This window comes from Dendrobates tinctorius, unplaced genomic scaffold (genome assembly GCF_039654945.1).
Source record: "Dendrobates tinctorius isolate UK_male_01 unplaced genomic scaffold, ASM3965494v1 ptg000152l, whole genome shotgun sequence".
Taxonomy (NCBI): domain Eukaryota; kingdom Metazoa; phylum Chordata; class Amphibia; order Anura; family Dendrobatidae; genus Dendrobates; species Dendrobates tinctorius.
Genome location: NW_027361819.1, coordinates 4,570,992 through 4,592,921, shown reverse-complemented (window position 1 = coordinate 4,592,921; position 21,930 = coordinate 4,570,992). Strand labels below are relative to the sequence as shown.

Below are 21,930 nucleotides of genomic sequence, written 5' to 3'. Positions count from 1 at the left end.
CCATAGTCCCGTGCCCATATACCCATCATACATGTCCTCCATCCCATAGTCCCATGCCCATATACCCATCATACATATCCTCCATCCCATAGTCCCATGCCCATATACCCATCATGACATCATCACCATGGCAACCGTTATGACATAACTGTCACCATTGCAACCTATTAAGTCATCATCGTCACCATAGCAACCATTGTGACATCATCTTCGCCATGGCAACCTATTATGACATCATAATGAGGGGTGGGGCTTGATACACACACATATACATACACTCTTTTTTATATATATAGGTGCAGCCTTCCATAGATAATGGTGATCTCTGGGCGTAGAGTTGACGTCGGGCGCCGCTGTACGACAAACGGGAACGATCCTGAGGATCGATGAGACCGGTGCATGAAAAATGTCAGAAACCTTCCCAAGAAATCGATTATAATCTGTTTCCATAGAATGAAAGGGCTCTGAATGCGACGGGGCGTTACACGGGACGGTCGCATCATGGAGAGGGGCAGCCTCACAGGCTAGGGGTGCGCATCCACACGGACACAGGCGGAGTGCAGAGTATGTGCATGCCTGTGTTCAGGGGTCACATAATTGGGGTCAGATGGGGGGGGCTGTTCTCAAAACGCCGAATATGTGAACCAAAAAGTGGTGTTACCAGAGATCCGAATTAGAAGCAGCCTTTTTTGGGGGAACAGACCTGGTCGATAAGGGGATGTGCACACGTTGCGGATTTGGCTGAACCCACAGGTGAAACGGCCTACGTTTTACCTGCGGATTCCTATAATGGAAGAGGTGTAAAGACGCTTCAGATTCCGCATGCACCGCAGCAAATCTGCACGGAATTCTCCGCAGCCAAATCTACAACGTGCGCACACAGCCAAAAACTTCGAGAAACCTTTTATTCTAAAGGAGCTTTTTTTTTTTTTTTTTTTTTTTTTTTTCTTCTTCTTCTTCTAAGACTCGTGGCCTCAATATCTGTCCAAAAGGGCAAAAACCTCTGTTGACTTGGAGGCATCTGGCGCCCCAGCAGGAAGCGGAGCGGTGGCCTCCACGCTCGAGCGCGGCTGTGTGATGGGGAGAGACGCCTACGCTCTTCATCTTATTCCACGCGCGATAGATCCATAGTTGGATCTACAAACCTCTGTGCAGGATCTCCGGATCCGGATCGTTGTTTGATCACACTTTACTATGGTACATGTTATAGAATATACCCCCCCCTCTCCCCCACACAACCTTTTAACCCGTTCATGACTGAATTTTTTGCGTTTGTATTTCCCCCCCCTTTTTTCCTCCATCCTCGTAGCCATATGAGGGCTTGTTTTTTGCGGGACGTGTTGTACTGCTGGACGACACCGTTCATTTTCACTGGAAATGCTATGTATAGCAGACAGCACGGACCAGGAGCGTCCGCCACAGGCCGGCGTTCACAGGAGGAATGTGATGACCGATACGGGGTCTTCTGCAGACCCCTGGCTATTATGGCAACTCATCGGCGCCCAGTGATCATGTGAAGGGGACGCCGATGGGCGGGATGAATGACGCCCTTCCAGCCGGCGCGTGGTAAATTCCAGAATCCGATATTGACAGCGGTATTTAACTTTCAAAAACAGCAGGCGCAGCAGCAGCACTCCACCCGCGGCTGTTAAAGGGGTGTTCTCATCTCCAATATCCTATCCCAATATGTAGTAGGAGGTGTAATAATAAGAATATTAGCAAATACCTCCAATTTAGAAATGTAGCATAGTTTTTCTGATTCACCATGTCTCTTACCTCATGTGCAGGCATTCCAGGACCTTAGGTATCCATAGTTACAACCAATAGCAGCAAGCTGTCACTTTATCAGTGGTCATAACCATGGATACCTAAGGTCCTGCACATGAGGAAAGAGACAGTGAATCAGAAGAACTATACTACATTTCTAATTGGAGGTATTTGCTAATTTTATTATTATTACACCTACCATGTATTGTAATAGGATCCTGGAGATGGGAATACCCCTTTAAGGCTACATGATGACTAATTAAATCAGTCATCATAGGCGGGAAAAGATGTGGGCTCGGGGGTGCAAGCCCAAACCAAAGGCAGGGACACGACCTTGTGTCTGTCAGCACAGAAGGACTGTTCAAACCAAGCACATCATGACACAGCCAAACAGTTCAGTGCTCCTCGGCTCTGGCTTTAGAGAGTCCATCAAAATACAGAAAACTCAGCCCTCGGGTTGGTCAGTAGAATTGTGACCATTTTATTGAAGCAATATATATTTGACGCTCCGGCCCTTGGGAGACGTTGCTGATATTGCAGTAGCCGGCCACCAGGAGGTGCACACTTGACATTTAGAAGAGGTCACGGACGGGCTCAAAAGCCAAGAGAAGGGACTTTATGGGTTTTTGGGTTTTCCATCTTGCAAAAACACATCTGTTGTCTTTCTGCGGAATCATGTTTTCTGCTATTCCAGCAGTGGCCAGTAGAGGTCACATGACAACCATGGGGCTCCCGCGAGGAGGAATGTTGGCAGCCGCTGGTGTGAAAATCCCGGCATACGCGGTAACGGCTGTGGCCTGAGTCGTGGAGATTCCGCAGTGCGCTGACCTTTATCGGAAAATTCACAAGCGATGGAAGCTCCAGAATACAGGAAAGAACGTCATACCAGAGAGGAGGAGTGTGGATGTATGACCAGAAATGAGACACTACCAGGAGAGGTGGCGGCACAATGCGGAAATCAAGTATTACCATGTGTCAAACACAAAGTAAAGCCCATAAAGATATTTCCAGAGAGGGAACAGATCACCCTCACATTAAGGGGATTAATAACTGGGGAAGTGAGAGCGAGCTGACTCTTCAACCTCCATTGAAGGAGGGACATCCTGCGGTGAACAGGTGATTACAGCAAATACCTGCTTTGAGAACCAGCCACCAAGACTCGCATTTGTTTACTCAGAGAAGAACACTTCCAGGGCAAGAACCTCCTCTGTTGAAAGCACTAATCGCAGACTTTTTGGAGCCAGTGGTCAGTGATGAATATTGGGATTTGCATCAATCCGATATTTATGGGAGATATATTTTCGGTGCTGTAGCGAAGGGACAGACTGCATTCATTCACATTACTGTAAGGCCATTCTAACCCCTCCAACATAATATCTACCCTATGGATGATGCTATCCGTGTCAGGTTTTATTGCTATAGAAAGGTTTAATAGTGATAGGAAACATGCCGACAATATCTACCACCTGGGACCTCCAGGGGAAAGGATATCCTGACCTAGTACATCCTATTACTAGCCCCCATATAAGCTCACCAAGTGGAGGTATATGGAGTTACCTTTATCTAATCAGAATTTGTGGTTTTGTATTTTGTCAGTCCTGGAAGGTGCAGCTCGCTGGGGGTTCTGTCAGTTTTCCATCTCGCAGGTTTAGTATTTTTTCTTCCGTTATCCCTTTTTGTTTCATGTGATTGTATATACTGTATTGTTTTGCTACCATTTTGTAACGCTCCTCCTTTTGTGATGTTTTGGAAGAGTTTTTTTTTTTTTTTTGCAGCCTTTTGCTTGGAGCGTTTTCTGCTACAATGTAGCGACCTACACTTTATTTTTCCACCAGTTTTTCAAAACCTGAAGTGGTAAAAATGCTCAAAACACTGAACGTGGCGGCAGCAAAGTGTTTTATAATAGAAATGAATAGCATGAGTTTGAGGTTAAGCAATTTCGGGCATAGTTTTTAATTGGACCCACTCGAAAAATCTGTGTGCATAACCTTAAGTGATGGCTCAGTGGCATCTCCCCTTTCTGCAAAGTGACCTCTATTCTCAGAGCATGCTCACTACGCTCTCATGGGTGTCAGTAGGCAAAGGAAACATCAGGTCTTACCCCCTTCTGCATAATGACCTCCGCACATGGCACAGAGCATGCTCACAACGCTCTCATGGGTGTCAGTAGGTAATGGGAACATCAGGTCTTACCCCTCTCTGCATAATGACCACCGCACATGGCACAGAGCATGCTCACTACGCTCTCATGGGTGTCAGTAGGTAATGGGAACATCCGGTTTTACCCCTCTCTGCATAATGACCTCCGCACATGGCACAGAGCATGCTCACTACGCTCTCATGGGTGTCAGTAGGTAATGGAAATATCAGGTCTTATCCCTCTCTGCATAATGACCTCCGCACATGGCACAGGGCATGCTCACTACGCTCTCATGGGTGTCAGTAGGTAATTGAAACATCCGGTCTTACCCCTCTGCATAATGACCTCCGCACATGGCACAGGGCATGCTCACTACACTCATGAGTGTCAATAGGTAATGGAAACATCAGGTCTTACCCCTCTCTGCATAATGACCTACGCACATGGCACAGGGCATGCTCACTACGCTCTCATGGGTGTTAGTAGGTAATGGAAACATCAGGTCTTACCCCTCTGCATAATGACCTCCGCACATGGCACAGAGCATGCTCACTACACTCATGGGTGTCAGTAGGTAATGGGAACATCAGGTCTTACCCCCTTCTGCATAATGACCTCCGCACAGAGCATGCTCACTACGCTCTCATGGGTGTCAGTAGGTAATGGAAATATCAGGTCTTACCCCTCTCTGCATAATGACCTCCGCACATGGCACAGAGCATGCTCACTACGCTCTCATGGGTGTCAGTAGGTAATGGAAACATCAGGTCTTACCCCTCAGCATAATGACCTCCGCACATGGCACAGAGCATGCTCACTACACTCATGGGTGTCAGTAGGTAATGGGAACATCAGGTCTTACCCCCTTCTGCATAATGACCTCCGCACATGGCACAGAGCATGCTCACTACGCTCTCATGGGTGTCAGTAGGTAATGGAAACATCAGGTCTTACCCCTATCTGCATAATGACCTCCGCACATGGCACAGAGCATGCTCACTATGCTCTCATGGGTGTCAGTAGGTAATGGAAACATCAGGTCTTACCCCTCTCTGCATAATGACCTCCGCACATGGCACAGAGCATGCTCACTACAGTCATGGGTGTCAATAGGTAATGGGAACATCAGGTCTTACCCCTCTCTGCATAATGACCTTTGCACATGGCACAGAGCATGTTCACTACACTCATGGGTGTCAGTAGGTAATGGAAAAATCAGGTCTTACCCCTCTCTGCATAATGACCTCCGCACATGGCACAGAGCATGCTCACTACGTTCATGGGTGTCAGTAGGTAATGGGAACATCAAGTCTTACCCCCTTCTGCATAATGACCTCTGCACATGGCACAGAGCATGCTCACTACGCTCTCATGGGTGTCAATCGGTAATGCAACCATCATGTCTTACCCCTCTCTGCATAATGACCTCTGCACATGGCACAGAGCATGCTCACTACAGTCATGGGTGTCAATAGGTAATGGGAACATCAGGTCTTACCCCTCTCTGCATAATGACCTTTGCACATGGCACAGAGCATGTTCACTACACTCATGGGTGTCAGTAGGTAATGGGAACATCAGGTCTTACCCCTCTCTGCATAATGACCTCCTCACATGGCACAGAGCATGCTCACTACGCTCATGGGTGTCAGTAGGTAATGGGAACATCAAGTCTTACCCCCTTCTGCATAATGACCTCTGCACATGGCACAGAGCATGCTCACTACGCTCTCATGGGTGTCAATCGGTAATGCAACCATCATGTCTTACCCCTCTCTGCATAATGACCTCTGCACATGGCACAGAGCATGCTCACAATGCTCTCATGTGTGTCAGTAGGTAATGGAAACATCAGGTCTTACCCCTCTCTGCATAATGACCTCCGCACATGGCACAGAGCATGCTCACTACAGTCATGGGTGTCAATAGGTAATGGGAACATCAGGTCTTACCCCTCTCTGCATAATGACCTCCGCACATGGCACAGGGCATGCTCACAATGCTCTCATGGGTGTCAATAGGTAATGGAAACATCAGGTCTTACCCCTCTCTGCATATTGACCTCCGCACATGGCACAGAGCATGCTCACAATGCTCTCATGGGTGTCAATAGGTAATGGAAACATCAGGTCTTACCCCTCTCTGCATAATGACCTCTGCACATGGCACAGAGCATGCTCACTACACTCATGGGTGTCAGTAATTAATGGAAACATCAGGTCTTACCCCTCTCTGCATAATGACCTCCGCACATGGCACAGGGCATGCTCACTACACTGATGGGTGTCAGTAGGTAATGGAAACATCAGATCTTACCCCTCTCTGTATAATGACCTCTGCACATGGCACAGAGCATGCTCACTACACTCATGAGTGTCAATAGGTAATGGGAACATCAGGTCTTACCCCTCTCTGCATAATGACCTCCGCACATGGCACAGAGCATGCTCACTACACTCTCATGGGTGTCAGTAGGTAATGGAAACATCAGGTCTTACCCCTCTCTGCATAATGACCTCTGCACATGGCACAGAGCATGCTCACTACACTCATGGGTGTCAGTAGGTAATGGGAACATCAGGTCTTACCCCCTTCTGCATAATGACCTCCGCACATGGCACAGAGCATGCTCACTACGCTCTCATGGGTGTCAGTAGGTAATGGAAACATCAGGTCTTACCCCTATCTGCATAATGACCTCCGCACATGGCACAGAGCATGCTCACTATGCTCTCATGGGTGTCAGTAGGTAATGGAAACATCAGGTCTTACCCCTCTCTGCATAATGACCTCCGCACATGGCACAGAGCATGCTCACTACAGTCATGGGTGTCAATAGGTAATGGGAACATCAGGTCTTACCCCTCTCTGCATAATGACCTTTGCACATGGCACAGAGCATGTTCACTACACTCATGGGTGTCAGTAGGTAATGGAAAAATCAGGTCTTACCCCTCTCTGCATAATGACCTCCGCACATGGCACAGGGCATGCTCACTACACTCATGGGTGTCAGTAGGTAATGGAAATATCAGATCTTACCCCTCTCTGCATAATGACCTCCTCACATGGCACAGAGCATGCTCACTACGCTCATGGGTGTCAGTAGGTAATGGGAACATCAAGTCTTACCCCCTTCTGCATAATGACCTCTGCACATGGCACAGAGCATGCTCACTACGCTCTCATGGGTGTCAATCGGTAATGCAACCATCATGTCTTACCCCTCTCTGCATAATGACCTCTGCACATGGCACAGAGCATGCTCACTATGCTCTCATGGGTGTCAGTAGGTAATGGAAACATCAGGTCTTACCCCTCTCTGCATAATGACCTCCGCACATGGCACAGAGCATGCTCACTACGCTCTCATGGGTGTCAGTAGGTAATGGGAACATCCGGTTTTACCCCTCTCTGCATAATGACCTCCGCACATGGCACAGAGCATGCTCACTACGCTCTCATGGGTGTCAGTAGGTAATGGAAATATCAGGTCTTATCCCTCTCTGCATAATGACCTCCGCACATGGCACAGGGCATGCTCACTACGCTCTCATGGGTGTCAGTAGGTAATTGAAACATCCGGTCTTACCCCTCTGCATAATGACCTCCGCACATGGCACAGGGCATGCTCACTACGCTCTCATGGGTGTTAGTAGGTAATGGAAACATCAGGTCTTACCCCTCTGCATAATGACCTCCGCACATGGCACAGAGCATGCTCACTACACTCATGGGTGTCAGTAGGTAATGGGAACATCAGGTCTTACCCCCTTCTGCATAATGACCTCCGCACAGAGCATGCTCACTACGCTCTCATGGGTGTCAGTAGGTAATGGAAATATCAGGTCTTACCCCTCTCTGCATAATGACCTCCGCACATGGCACAGAGCATGCTCACTACGCTCTCATGGGTGTCAGTAGGTAATGGAAACATCAGGTCTTACCCCTCAGCATAATGACCTCCGCACATGGCACAGAGCATGCTCACTACACTCATGGGTGTCAGTAGGTAATGGGAACATCAGGTCTTACCCCCTTCTGCATAATGACCTCCGCACATGGCACAGAGCATGCTCACTACGCTCTCATGGGTGTCAGTAGGTAATGGAAACATCAGGTCTTACCCCTATCTGCATAATGACCTCCGCACATGGCACAGAGCATGCTCACTATGCTCTCATGGGTGTCAGTAGGTAATGGAAACATCAGGTCTTACCCCTCTCTGCATAATGACCTCCGCACATGGCACAGAGCATGCTCACTACAGTCATGGGTGTCAATAGGTAATGGGAACATCAGGTCTTACCCCTCTCTGCATAATGACCTTTGCACATGGCACAGAGCATGTTCACTACACTCATGGGTGTCAGTAGGTAATGGAAAAATCAGGTCTTACCCCTCTCTGCATAATGACCTCCGCACATGGCACAGAGCATGCTCACTACGTTCATGGGTGTCAGTAGGTAATGGGAACATCAGGTCTTACCCCTCTCTGCATAATGACCTCCGCACATGGCACAGGGCATGCTCACAATGCTCTCATGGGTGTCAATAGGTAATGGAAACATCAGGTCTTACCCCTCTCTGCATAATGACCTCCGCACATGGCACATAGCATGCTCACTACACTCATGGATGTCAATAGGTAATGGAAACATCAGGTCTTACCCCTCTCTGCATATTGACCTCCGCACATGGCACAGAGCATGCTCACAATGCTCTCATGGGTGTCAATAGGTAATGGAAACATCAGGTCTTACCCCTCTCTGCATAATGACCTCTGCACATGGCACAGAGCATGCTCACTACACTGATGGGTGTCAGTAGGTAATGGAAACATCAGATCTTACCCCTCTCTGTATAATGACCTCTGCACATGGCACAGAGCATGCTCACTACACTCATGAGTGTCAATAGGTAATGGAAACATCAGGTCTTACCCCTCTCTGCATAATGACCTCCGCACATGGCACAGAGCATGCTCACTACACTCTCATGGGTGTCAGTAGGTAATGGAAACATCAGGTCTTACCCCTCTCTGCATAATGACCTCTGCACATGGCACAGAGCATGCTCACTACACTCTCATGGGTGTCAGTAGGTAATGGAAACATCAGGTCTTACCCCTCTCTGCATAATGTCCTCTGCACATGGCACAGAGCATGCTCACTACACTCATGGGTGTCAGTAAGTAATGGAAACATCAGGTCTTACCCCTCTCTGCATAATGACCTCCGCACATGGCACAGGGCATGCTCACTACACTGATGGGTGTCAGTAGGTAATGGAAACATCAGATCTTACCCCTCTCTGTATAATGACCTCTGCACATGGCACAGAGCATGCTCACTACACTCATGAGTGTCAATAGGTAATGGAAACATCAGGTCTTACCCCTCTCTGCATAATGACCTCCGCACATGGCACAGAGCATGCTCACTACACTCTCATGGGTGTCAGTAGGTAATGGAAACATCAGGTCTTACCCCTCTCTGCATAATGACCTCTGCACATGGCACAGAGCATGCTCACTACACTCTCATGGGTGTCAGTAGGTAATGGAAACATCAGGTCTTACCCCTCTCTGCATAATGTCCTCTGCACATGGCACAGAGCATGCTCACTACACTCATGGGTGTCAATAGGTAATGGAAACATCAGGTCTTACCCCTCTCTGCATAATGACCTCCGCACATGGCACAGAGCATGCTCACTACGCTCTCATGGGTGTCAGTAGGTAATGGAAACATCAGGTCTTACCCCTCTCTGCATAATGACCTCCGCACATGGCACAGGGCATGCTCACTACGCTCATGGGTGTCAGTAGGTAATGGAAATATCAGATCTTACCCCTCTCTGCATAATGACCTCCTCACATGGCACAGAGCATGCTCACTACGCTCATGGGTGTCAGTAGGTAATGGGAACATCAAGTCTTACCCCCTTCTGCATAATGACCTCTGCACATGGCACAGAGCATGCTCACTACGCTCTCATGGGTGTCAATCGGTAATGCAACCATCATGTCTTACCCCTCTCTGCATAATGACCTCTGCACATGGCACAGAGCATGCTCACTATGCTCTCATGGGTGTCAGTAGGTAATGGAAACATCAGGTCTTACCCCTCTCTGCATAATGACCTCCGCACATGGCACAGAGCATGCTCACTACAGTCATGGGTGTCAGTAGGTAATGGAAATATCAGATCTTACCCCTCTCTGCATAATGACCTCCTCACATGGCACAGAGCATGCTCACTACGCTCATGGGTGTCAGTAGGTAATGGGAACATCAAGTCTTACCCCCTTCTGCATAATGACCTCTGCACATGGCACAGAGCATGCTCACTACGCTCTCATGGGTGTCAATCGGTAATGCAACCATCATGTCTTACCCCTCTCTGCATAATGACCTCTGCACATGGCACAGAGCATGCTCACTATGCTCTCATGGGTGTCAGTAGGTAATGGGAACATCAGGTCTTACCCCTCTCTGCATAATGACCTCTGCACATGGCACAGAGCATGCTCACAATGCTCTCATGGGTGTCAATAGGTAATGGAAACATCAGGTCTTACCCCTCTCTGCATAATGACCTCCGCACATGGCACATAGCATGCTCACTACACTCATGGATGTCAATAGGTAATGGAAACATCAGGTCTTACCCCTCTCTGCATAATGACCTCCGCACATGGCACAGAGCATGCTCACTACACTCATGGGTGTTAATAGGTAATGGGAACATCAGGTCTTACCCCTCTGCATATTGACCTCCGCACATGGCACAGAGCATGCTCACTACACTCATGGGTGTCAGTAGGTAATGGAAACATCAGATCTTACCCCTCTCTGCATAATGACCTCCGCACATGGCACAGAGCATGCTCACTACAGTCATGGGTGTCAATAGGTAATGGAAACATCAGGTCTTACCCCTCTCTGCATAATGACCTCCGCACATGGCACAGGGCATGCTCACTACACTTATGGGTGTCAGCAGGTAATGGAAACATCAGGTCTTACCCCTCTCTGCATAATGACCTCTGCACATGGCACAGAGCATGCTCACTACACTCATGAGTGTCAATAGGTAATGGAAACATCAGGTCTTACCCCTCTGCATAATGACCTCCGCACATGGCACAGAGCATGCTCACTACACTCTCATGGGTGTCAGTAGGTAATGGAAACATCAGGTCTTACCCCTCTCTGCATAATGACCTCTGCACATGGCACAGAGCATGCTCACTACACTCTCATGGGTGTCAGTAGGTAATGGAAACATCAGGTCTTACCCCTCTCTGCATAATGTCCTCTGCACATGGCACAGAGCATGCTCACTACACTCATGGGTGTCAATAGGTAATGGAAACATCAGGTCTTACCCCTCTCTGCATAATGTCCTCTGCACATGGCACAGAGCATGCTCACTACACTCATGGGTGTCAATAGGTAATGGAAACATCAGGTCTTACCCCTCTCTGCATAATGTCCTCTGCACATGGCACAGAGCATGCTCACTACACTCATGGGTGTCAATAGGTAATGGAAACATCAGGTCTTACCCCTCTCTGCATAATGACCTCCGCACATGGCACAGAGCATGCTCACTACGCTGAAATAGAGCTGAGCAGGTGAAGGATACGTCTCCCCTGACCGAGCATCTGCTCTGCCTGAGAACAATCTTTTTGCACCGCCTGATAATTTGGTTTCCTTGAACACCTACCGAGGACGGAGCAGATTCATCGCACAAAACCCTTTGTGCTTTTCGGCAGCACCCGACGACTCTCAGTCGACAAATGTTGCTACCTGCGATGATTACGGGCGCGTACAGGAGGCATGGGTCAGTGCGGACCATTACAGACCTGGGTGAAGACCCTCAAGGCTGCGTTCACATGTTATAAAATCTGCGTCATTTTTACCACAATTTTCTGCTATAGCGGGAAATAACATCGGAGCCGGAGAAACGATTCTGTGACCGAGTTCTTGATTTTCAGACTTCTGGTCGCTTCCGAATGTTTCCTGCGAAGGAGAAAAGTTACCAGAATGGAACCAGAATGCGGAATTATCTGATCCAAAGAATTCGGGGAAGGAGCGGAGAAGAGGAATTTACAACTGCAGCAGCGGATAAAGGTCCATTGTCTCCCGGCGCTCCGGATCTCCGCTGTCCTTCAATGACAGCCTCCATTGTTTCCTTGTAGGACTGCGGAAACTTGAAACTCTCGATGAATGAAACTAAACTCTCGCCGGCGGAGCGGCCTCACCGGAGCTGCAGGTTTTGGCTTCACCGGTGACCCCATATCTGTATGGGGTACATACCACTGAGGTCAGAGGATGCGCAGATCTCGCATAGTAACGACACCACGATGCAGGAGAGCGGCAGCCATGACTGAGCCGGCACCGGCTATCTTCAGTCCCTCACAGTCAGTGACCGCTCCGATGTTGGAGAAGCAGCCGAGGCCGGACCGGCGCGTCGGGACCTCGCTCTCTCTCACAGGCGAGGACTTACACACGCAGCGCCGGTCGTCGCGGTGTGATATCCGGTTACATTGTATCGGAGATATTCTGTTCATCACTCACAGGTTTCTCTCCACCGAATGGGAAATATTACAGCCATTGGTCTTGGTAAAGTCTCCGCTCTGCTGCGGCGCGGTCAGTATCATGTCCGCCACACCAGGGCACCGGCCGCGACCTCTAGTGAATGACGAGCTGCAGCCGATAGGAAATGGAAAAACATCACATCGAGCCGCACAAAGGGCCAGTCTGCGCAACGCACGAAGGAGAGTGTGCTGCAGCGTGCAAGGAAGGATCGGAGTGATGTGTGATCGACTCCGCCAACCTGGGGCCCGTGTACAAGAGGCACATTACTGCTGGAAAGGCGGAGGCCCCGGAAGGGAGGAATTCCTGCAATGTACACAGGAGACCAGATATGTAAACCATCCAATGGAGGGGCGAGAAGATTTACTGTAACGAAGCCCAGAACCCGCTCATTGCAGGGATCAGACTGAGACGGGGTAATAATGCGAACAATACACGCTGCACCCGGTGTGACCGGTCGATACTGAGAACGGCGTGCACGCTGCACCCGGTGTGACCGGTCAATACTGCAAACGACGTGCACGCTGCACCCAGTCCATACTGGGAACAACACGCACGCTCCACCCAGATTGACCGGTCCATACTGCAAACGACGTGCACGCTGCACCCGGTCCATACTGCGAACAACATGCACGCTCCACCCAGATTGACCGGTCCATACTGCAAACGACGTGCACGCTGCACCCGGTCCATACTGGGAACGACGTGCACGCTGCACCCGGTGTGACCGGTCCATACTGCAAACGACGTGCACGCTGCACCCGGTGTGACCGGTCCATACTGCAAACGACGTGCACGCTGCACCCGGTGTGACCGGTCCATACTGCAAACGACGTGCACGCTGCACCCGGTGTGACCGGTCCATACTGCGAACAACACGCACGCTCCACCCGGTGTGGCCGGTCCATACTGCAAACGACGTGCACGCTCCACCCGGTGTGGCCGGTCCATACTGCAAACGACGTGCACGCTCCACCCAGTGTGACCGGTCCATACTGCGAACAACACGCACGCTCCACCCAGTGTGACCGGTCCATACTGCAAACGACGTGCACGCTCCACCCGGTGTGGCCGGTCCATACTGCAAACGACGTGCACGCTCCACCCGGTGTGACCGGTCCATACTGCGAACAACACGCACGCTCCACCTGGTGTGACCGGTCCATACTGCAAACGACGTGCACGCTCCACCCGGTCCATACTGCAAACGACGTGCACGCTCCACCCGGTGTGGCCGGTCCATACTGCAAACGACGTGCACCCTCCACCCAGTGTGACCGGTCCATACTGGGAACAACACGCACACTCCACCTAGTGCTGTGACCCAGTATCAGCAGGCACCATGACAAGCTCTCCAAATAAACAAGGCTGGTTATAGACGGGCAGGGCGCCTCTAGTCTCCCCTCCACCCTCACAGTTTGTCTTCAGCCACTTTCTTGCTCCCTTTCACCAGAACTTTTTAGATGATGGTTTGTCTACAGCTCACACAGTAAATACTACAAAACCAACAGGGCCAAAGCCGACAAGTCAACCAGAGGGTGTAACGGAGTAAACGGGAACGTCGCCTGACGGGGACATTTTACTTATATTCTTGCAATTGCGTTTCATTTAAAAATTTTGCACCGAGGCATTTTATTTCCCTGCAAATTCACCTTTCATGTGGTCATAAAACAGCACAAAAAAGACACAAACGCTCCTGACAAACCGAGCTCACTGACTGACACTCAATAAACTCATTCTGCAGGGCAAAACAGCAACATTTTAATGAAAGTGAATACTTGCCTGCACATAAAAAAACAAAAAAATAAAACCAGTTCCCCAAGAGGCGGACAACCCCTTTAAACTCGAATAGGTGTTACGATCAAGGGTGCCCAAATTTATAGGACTTGGCTTTTATTAAGGACAGAAGAAACATTTAAATAAATTCTATGGAACATTCTAAAAGCAAAAGTTACAGCAGGTTTAGAAATCTCACAGCTATTAATATATAATCTGCCTGGTTGTTACAGGCACCATGGTCTGGGGTCCACCAGTCTTCATTTCTGGGGGGCTTAGGGACAATCTAGCCAAGAACCAGCAATGACCGAGCACAATAATACTCCGTCTGAACAGGTCACACGCTCCAAGATTATCTTCCCGTTTCTGTGCCGTCCATTGTTCCCAGCTGCAGGAACCAGAGAAACCAGTTGGTCCCAGTTTGCCTGCAGAGAATCGAGGAAGCTGGACCTCAATACGGTGCTGGAGATCAGAAGACCTAAATCTCCACATCAAAACGATGAGACTCTCCAGGACTCGACAAACGTCCATTATAACTTGTCCATGGGACAACTCCACTCACCAGGTCAGAGACTGGAGCTGTGATGCTGAGAGAAGAAAGGTCACAATGAGAACCAGTAGGGTCTACAACCTTAGAAAGTCCTTCAAGGAGGGGCAAAGACTGAAGACCTTCCAGGGCAGAAGAGACTTTGTCCAAATTTTAGGCAAGTTATTCTCCCTTGACGTTTGATGCCACCACTTGGATCCCAGGTGAACTTGGAAACATGAAACAACTCTACCCAAGATGTCATCAAAAAGTGTCCTTCAGTTGGAATGAGAAGTCCTCTCCACCGCTGGACCTTAAGAGCTTGGTCACACAGTCTACCTCTGAAGCCTCAGTCCAAAAGAAAGTCAATGCTACAACTCTTGTCCTCATTGAGGTAGACATGTCTAACTGGAAGGGTCTGGTTAGTAAGGTAGTGTCCTATAAGTTCTCCTGGTTGAAGAGATCTACACTGAGCTTTCTGCCAGGAGGATCACCAGGTCCCTTTCGGTCTGACTGAGCCACTCGTAAAAGCTCTTACAGACCATGTATCCGGCCACCTTCTTTTTTATGGTGGTGGAAAGAGTCGTCAGAGATGGAGAAGAGATATCTTGCCGCCCCAGGATCGTGGTCAGATTAGAGCTGACGGCTCGGGAATTATTTTCTGCGATTTCCAGAAGATTGAGAAGCTCCCATGCTTTAGGATTGAGGGATCTCTGCCAGAGAAGGACTGAAGCCAACCACTCGCTGAGCGAGGAGAATGCGTCGAGGCTCAGGGCCAGGCGCTTCCACGGGGAGGACGGGAGGCTGCTGCGCTCCAGGGTCGGCAGGTCTTTGATCTTTGATTGAGGGACGGCACTTCCATTGTCAGAGAACGGAGGTCCTTGTTGACCGAGCTGTGAGGAGATGAAAGATGCGAGTTACTGGAGCAGACACGGAAGATTAGAAAGATTATTTTAAGGTAGTGAAGTAACCGCCTGGAAACATTACACGTAGGTAGGCATCGGAGCGGAGGAGACAGCTAAAAATACCGCGTGACACCAACAGGGCCGACAACTGGAACAAGGTGACAGAAGACGAGAGCAGTAAATCAGGTCTAAGGATTCATCCACACGTCGCAGCGACGTCTCAACATGGCCACAGCAAGTGCAGAAGACCTGACCCTTCCAGAGCTGCATTCACAATTCTGCTAGTCTTCATATTCAAAAGGTTTTACTATTCTCTACACTCCTAAAAATCAAGAGTCTAATAGTTGTCCCCAATGCAACCCCCATGGAACATAGAGAACCCTTTCCTTCAGGGTCCACCCCATTGTCATTTGAGGATCTTCGCTAGGAACATTTCTTTTTAACTTATTGATCAGTTTTTCTAAAGTTTTGAATATTTTAACTCTATTACCTTATTTTGGATCCTGCTCTCCAAAACAACAGAAAATGCTGATTTATCTGCCTAGTTCATGCTCTTTTAAAAGATGCTTTGAACTGCTGCTGTGGGAAAAATCCTTACACAAACACTATGTACAAACACTGTCGGTGACCGAGCACGGGGTGGGGGGCGCAGAGAAGCTCATACAGGGAGAGTCTTCACGTTTGAGTGCAGAGCTTAGCTAGAGCAGCAGCTCAAAGCAGCTAGTGAAAAACAAATCCTGAACTAGGCAGCTAGAACAGCACAGCGAGCGGAAAAAAAAGTAAGATAAGGCTATGGAATCTGTGACAAGAGCAATGCTGAAAGTGCTGTTTTATCTGCCTAACTCATGCCCTTGTAGAAGTCGCTTTGCCGTTCTAGTAAGAATCCATAGTCAAAACAGCAATTACAGACCCTCTTCTTGTATGAGCGCCCCGGCTCCTCTCCCTCCAGGCTCAGACGTAAGATTCTTCCTAGAGCAGCAGTTCAAAGCATCTTGTAAAGGAGCATGAACGAGGCAGCTAAAGCTGAACTTTCAATCTTCTCCACTGCCTTTTGCTTACTTTTTTTTTCTGATATTCATACGATTACAAAGTCTGATCGACAAATTAAAGGAAAAGGATCTCTAGTCTTTAATGACAGTCTGATGACCATGGATAATGCCCCAGACAGGAACATCGCATCTGTTCAGGTTACTGGGCCCGGACTTATAAAACCTTCCCATCCCCTTGTTTTGGGGGTTCCTTGTCCACATCACCCCCACGTCCCCAGATGCCACTTACATACGTCTCCACCAGGGTGTCGGCCTGAGACTTCGCCATGGTGACCAGCAGGAGCGCCTGCCGTTTCGCCTCCTTCCCATCCTGCTCCTGTGAGCGGCTCAGGATTCCCGCCAGGTGTTCTACCAACAACGAGAGAAGATTAGTGACCGGGAGGGGACCTGACAACTTACAGAAGGAGGGAGGGAAGGGGCCTGACAACTTACAGAAGGAGGGAGGGGGGTGGCCTGACAACTTACAGAAGGAGGGAGGGGGGAAGGGACCTGACAACTTACAGAAGGAGGGAGGGGGGAAGGGACCTGACAACTTACAGAAGGAGGGAGGGGGGAAGGGACCTGACAACTTACAGAAGGAGGGAGGGGGGGCCTGACAACTTACAGAAGGAGGGAGGGGGGGCCTGACAACTTACAGAAGGAGGGAGGGGGGAAGGGACCTGACAACTTACAGAAGGAGGGAGGGGGGAAGGGACCTGACAACTTACAGAAGGAGGGAGGGGGGGCCTGACAACTTACAGAAGGCGGGAGGGAGGGAAGGGGCCTGACAACTTACAGAAGGAGGGAGGGAGGGAAGGGGTCTGACAACTTACAGAAGGAGGGAGGGAGGGAAGGGGTCTGACAACTTACAGAAGGAGGGAGGGAGGGAAAGGGCCTGACAACTTACAGAAGGAGGGAGGGAGGGAAAGGGCCTGACAACTTACAGAAGGAGGGAGGGAGGGAAAGGGCCTGACAACTTACAGAAGGAGGGAGGGAGGAAAAGGGCCTGACAACTTACAGAAGGAGGGAGGGAGGGAAAGGGCCTGACAACTTACAGAAGGAGGGAGGGAGGGAAAGGGCCTGACAACTTACAGAAGGAGGGAGGGAGGGAAAGGGCCTGACAACTTACAGAAGGAGGGAGGGAGGGAAAGGGCCTGACAACTTACAGAAGGAGGGAGGGAGGGAAAGGGCCTGACAACTTACAGAAGGAGGGAGGGAGGGAAAGGGCCTGACAACTTACAGAAGGAGGGAGGGAGGGAAAGGGCCTGACAACTTACAGAAGGAGGGAGGGAAGGGGCCTGACAACTTACAGAAGGAGGGAGGGAAGGGGCCTGACAACTTACAGAAGGAGGAAGGGAAGGGGCCTGACAACTTACAGAAGGAGGAAGGGAAGGGGCCTGACAACTTACAGAAGGAGGAAGGGAAGGGGCCTGACAACTTACAGAAGGAGGAAGGGAAGGGGCCTGACAACTTACAGAAGGAGGAAGGGGAGGGGCCTGACAACTTACAGAAGGAGGAAGGGGAGGGGCCTGACAACTTACAGAAGGAGGGAGGGAAGGGGCCTGACAACTTACAGAAGGAGGGAGGGGAGGGGCCTGACAACTTACAGAAGGAGGGAGGGAAGGGGCCTGACAACTTACAGAAGGAGGGAGGGAAGGGGCCTGACAACTTACAGAAGGAGGGAGGGAAGGGGCCTGACAACTTACAGAAGGAGGGAGGGAAGGGGCAATTTAAGAAGCCAAAAAATAATTCCCTGTACAGCGGAGACTCAGAGAATGAAGGAAGAAAGACATAAATCTGAAGGCGCTGACAGGAGAACAATGGCCACATTATTACCGGATTCCTGGGATTAAGTATCACCCACAAACCACAGATGCCACCCCAAGAGCCGTGTATCTAATCCTGTCCTGTGTGATACCGACTGCTGAGCCGTGTATCTAATCCTCTCCTGTGTGATACTGACTGTTGAGCCGTGTATCTAATCCTCTCCTGTGTGATACTGACTGCTGAGCCGTGTATCTAATCCTATCCTGTGTGATAATGACTGCTGAGCCGTGTATCTAATCCTCTCCTGTGTGATACCGACTGCTGAGCCGTGTATCTAATCCCATCCTGTGTGATACCGACTGATGAGCCGTGTATCTAAGAGCCGTGTATCTAATCCTCTCCTGTGTGATACTGACTGCTGAGCCGTGTATCTAATCCTCTCCTGTGTGATACTGACTGCTGAGCCGTGTATCTAATCCTCTCCTGTGTGATACTGACTGCTGAGCCGTGTATCTAATCCTATCCTGTGTGATACTGACTACTGAGCCATGTATCTAATCCTATCCTGTGTGATACTGACTGCTGAGTCGTGTATCTAATCCTATCCTGTGTGATACTGACTGCTGAGTCGTGTATCTAATCCTATCCTGTGTGATACTGACTGCTGAACCGTGTATCTAATCCTATCCTGTGTGATACTGACTGCTGAGCCGTGTATCTAATCCTCTCCTGTGTGATACTGACTGCTGAGCCGTGTATCTAATCCTCTCCTGTGTGATACTGACTGCTGAGCCGTGTATCTAATCCTCTCCTGTGTGATACTGACTGCTGAGCCGTGTATCTAATCCTCTCCTGTGTGATACTGACTACTGTGCCGTGTATCTAATCCTCTCCTGTGTGATACTGTCTGCTGAGCCGTGTATCTAATCCTCTCCTGTGTGATACTGACAGCTGAGCCGTGTATCTAATCCTATCCTGTGTGATACTGACTGCTGAACCGTGTATCTAATCCTCTCCTGTGTGATACTGACTGCTGAACCGTGTATCTAATCCTCTCCTGTGTGATACTGACTGCTGAGCCTTGTATCTAATCCTCTCCTGTGTGATACTGACTGCTGAGCCGTGTATCTAATCCTCTCCTGTGTGATACTGACTGCTGAGCCGTGTATCTAATCCTCTCCTGTGTGATACTGACTGCTGAGCCGTGTATCTAATCCTCTCCTGTGTGATACTGTCTGCTGAGCCGTGTATCTAATCCTCTCCTGTGTGATACTGTCTGCTGAGCCGTGTATCTAATCTTCTCCTGTGTGATACTGTCTGCTGAGCCGTGTATCTAATCCTATCCTGTGTGATACTGACTGCTGAGCCGTGTATCTAATCCTCTCCTGTGTGATACTGACTGCTGAGCCGTGTATCTAATCCTCTCCTGTGTGATACTGACTGCTGAGCCGTGTATCTAATCCTCTCCTGTGTGATACTGACTGCTGAGCCGTGTATCTAATCCTATCCTGTGGGATACTGACTGCTGAGCCGTGTATCTAATCCTATCCTGTGGGATACTGACTGCTGAGCCGTGTATCTAATCCTCTCCTGTGTGATACTGACTGCTGAGCCGTGTATCTAATCCTCTCCTGTGTGATACTGACTGCTGAGCCGTGTATCTAATCCTCTCCTGTGTGATACTGACTGCTGAGCCGTGTATCTAATCCTCTCCTGTGTGATACTGACTGCTGAGCCGTGTATCTAATCCTCTCCTGTGTGATACTGACTGCTGAGCCGTGTATCTAATCCTCTCCTGTGTGATACTGACTGCTGAGCCGTGTATCTAATCCTATCCTGTGGGATACTGACTGCTGAGCCGTGTATCTAATCCTCTCCTGTGTGATACTGTCTGCTTAGCCGTGTATCTAATCCTCTCCTGTGTGATACTGTATCTAATCCTCTCCTGTGTGATACTGACTGCTGAGCCGTGTATTTAATCCTCTCCTGTGTGATACTGACTGCTGAGCCGTGTATCTAATCCTCTCCTGTGTGATACTGACTGCTGAGCCGTGTATCTAATCCTCTCCTGTGTGATACTGACTGCTGAGCCGTGTATCTAATCCTCTCCTGTGTGATACTGACTGCTGAGCCGTGTATCTAATCCTCTCCTGTGTGATACTGTCTGCTGAGCCGTGTATCTAATCCTCTCCTGTGTGATACTGTCTGCTGAGCCGTGTATCTAATCCTCTCCTGTGTGATACTGACTGCTGAGCCGTGTATCTAATCCTCTCCTGTGTGATACTGACTGCTGAGCCGTGTATCTAATCCTCTCCTGTGTGATACTGACTGCTGAGCCGTGTATCTAATCCTCTCCTGTGTGATACTGACTGCTGAGCCGTGTATCTAATCCTCTCCTGTGTGATACTGACTGCTGAGCCGTGTATCTAATCCTCTCCTGTGTGATACTGACTGCTGAGCCGTGTATCTAATCCTCTCCTGTGTGATACTGACTGCTGAGCCGTGTATCTAATCCTCTCCTGTGTGATACTGACTGCTGAGCCGTGTATCTAATCCTCTCCTGTGTGATACTGACTGCTGAGCCGTGTATCTAATCCTCTCCTGTGTGATACTGACTGCTGAGCCGTGTATCTAATCCTCTCCTGTGTGATACTGACTGCTGAGCCGTGTATCTAATCCTATCCTGTGTGATACTGACTGCTGAGCCGTGTATCTAATCCTATCCTGTGTGATACTGACTGCTGAGCCATGTATCTAATCCTCTCCTGTGTGATACTGACTGCTGAGCCGTGTATCTAATCCTATCCTGTGTGATACTGACTGCTGAGCCGTGTATCTAATCCTCTCCTGTGTGATACCACAGGCTTAGATACACTCTGCTGTTGCTCTCAGTATATAGAGGCCACAGTCGGACATGCTGGGAGTTGTAGTCCTTCCTCAGTGAGGGGTGACAGGGGACGTGTCCCGCACTGTGGCCGGCAGCGGTGCGGGTTGCTGGGAGTTGTAGTCCTACCTGTGATCACCTCCATCCCGGCCGCAGACTCCCGCAGCGGTCGCTCCCGAGTGTCCCCGCTGCAGACGATCTCCCGGCTTTATCCCGGCTCCAGGCTCCGCCCACTCACAAGTTTCTCTGGAAGTTCTCCCCGGGATGACGTCACAGCCCGCCCCTCCCCCACCGCACGGCACTGATGCTGGGGGGCGAGAACTGATTATGGGGGACATGAGCGCAAAACTATCAGAAGTGACAACTTTTTCAGTAAATGTCCGATGTTCTGCAGGGTTTTCTCGCTGAGTTTTCAGAGCAGAAACTGAACAGAAGTTTTTGAGATTTGGAAAGTTTCTGCTCCAAAAAAAGCTTCCTAAAGCTTGTGAGTCGGATGCGGAGCGTCTCCCGTGTGCACAGGACCCTGGCGGA

The 21,930-nt window shown here is 49.6% G+C and overlaps 1 protein-coding gene across 1 annotated transcript; it reads right to left on the bottom strand.

Annotated features, from left to right (window-relative positions):
• Positions 1 to 14,318: 14,318 nt before the first annotated feature.
• CTF1 (cardiotrophin 1) lies at positions 14,319 to 21,675 on the bottom strand. The gene is made up of 3 exons (XM_073547451.1): positions 21,529 to 21,675; positions 16,999 to 17,117; positions 14,319 to 15,708 (listed from the first exon to the last, which is right to left on the bottom strand). The coding sequence occupies exons 1-3, from the start codon at positions 21,542 to 21,544 to the stop codon at positions 15,280 to 15,282; spliced, it is 564 nt and encodes a 187-aa protein (XP_073403552.1). The 5' UTR covers positions 21,545 to 21,675; the 3' UTR covers positions 14,319 to 15,279.
• Between the last annotated feature and the right edge of the window lie 255 nt (positions 21,676 to 21,930).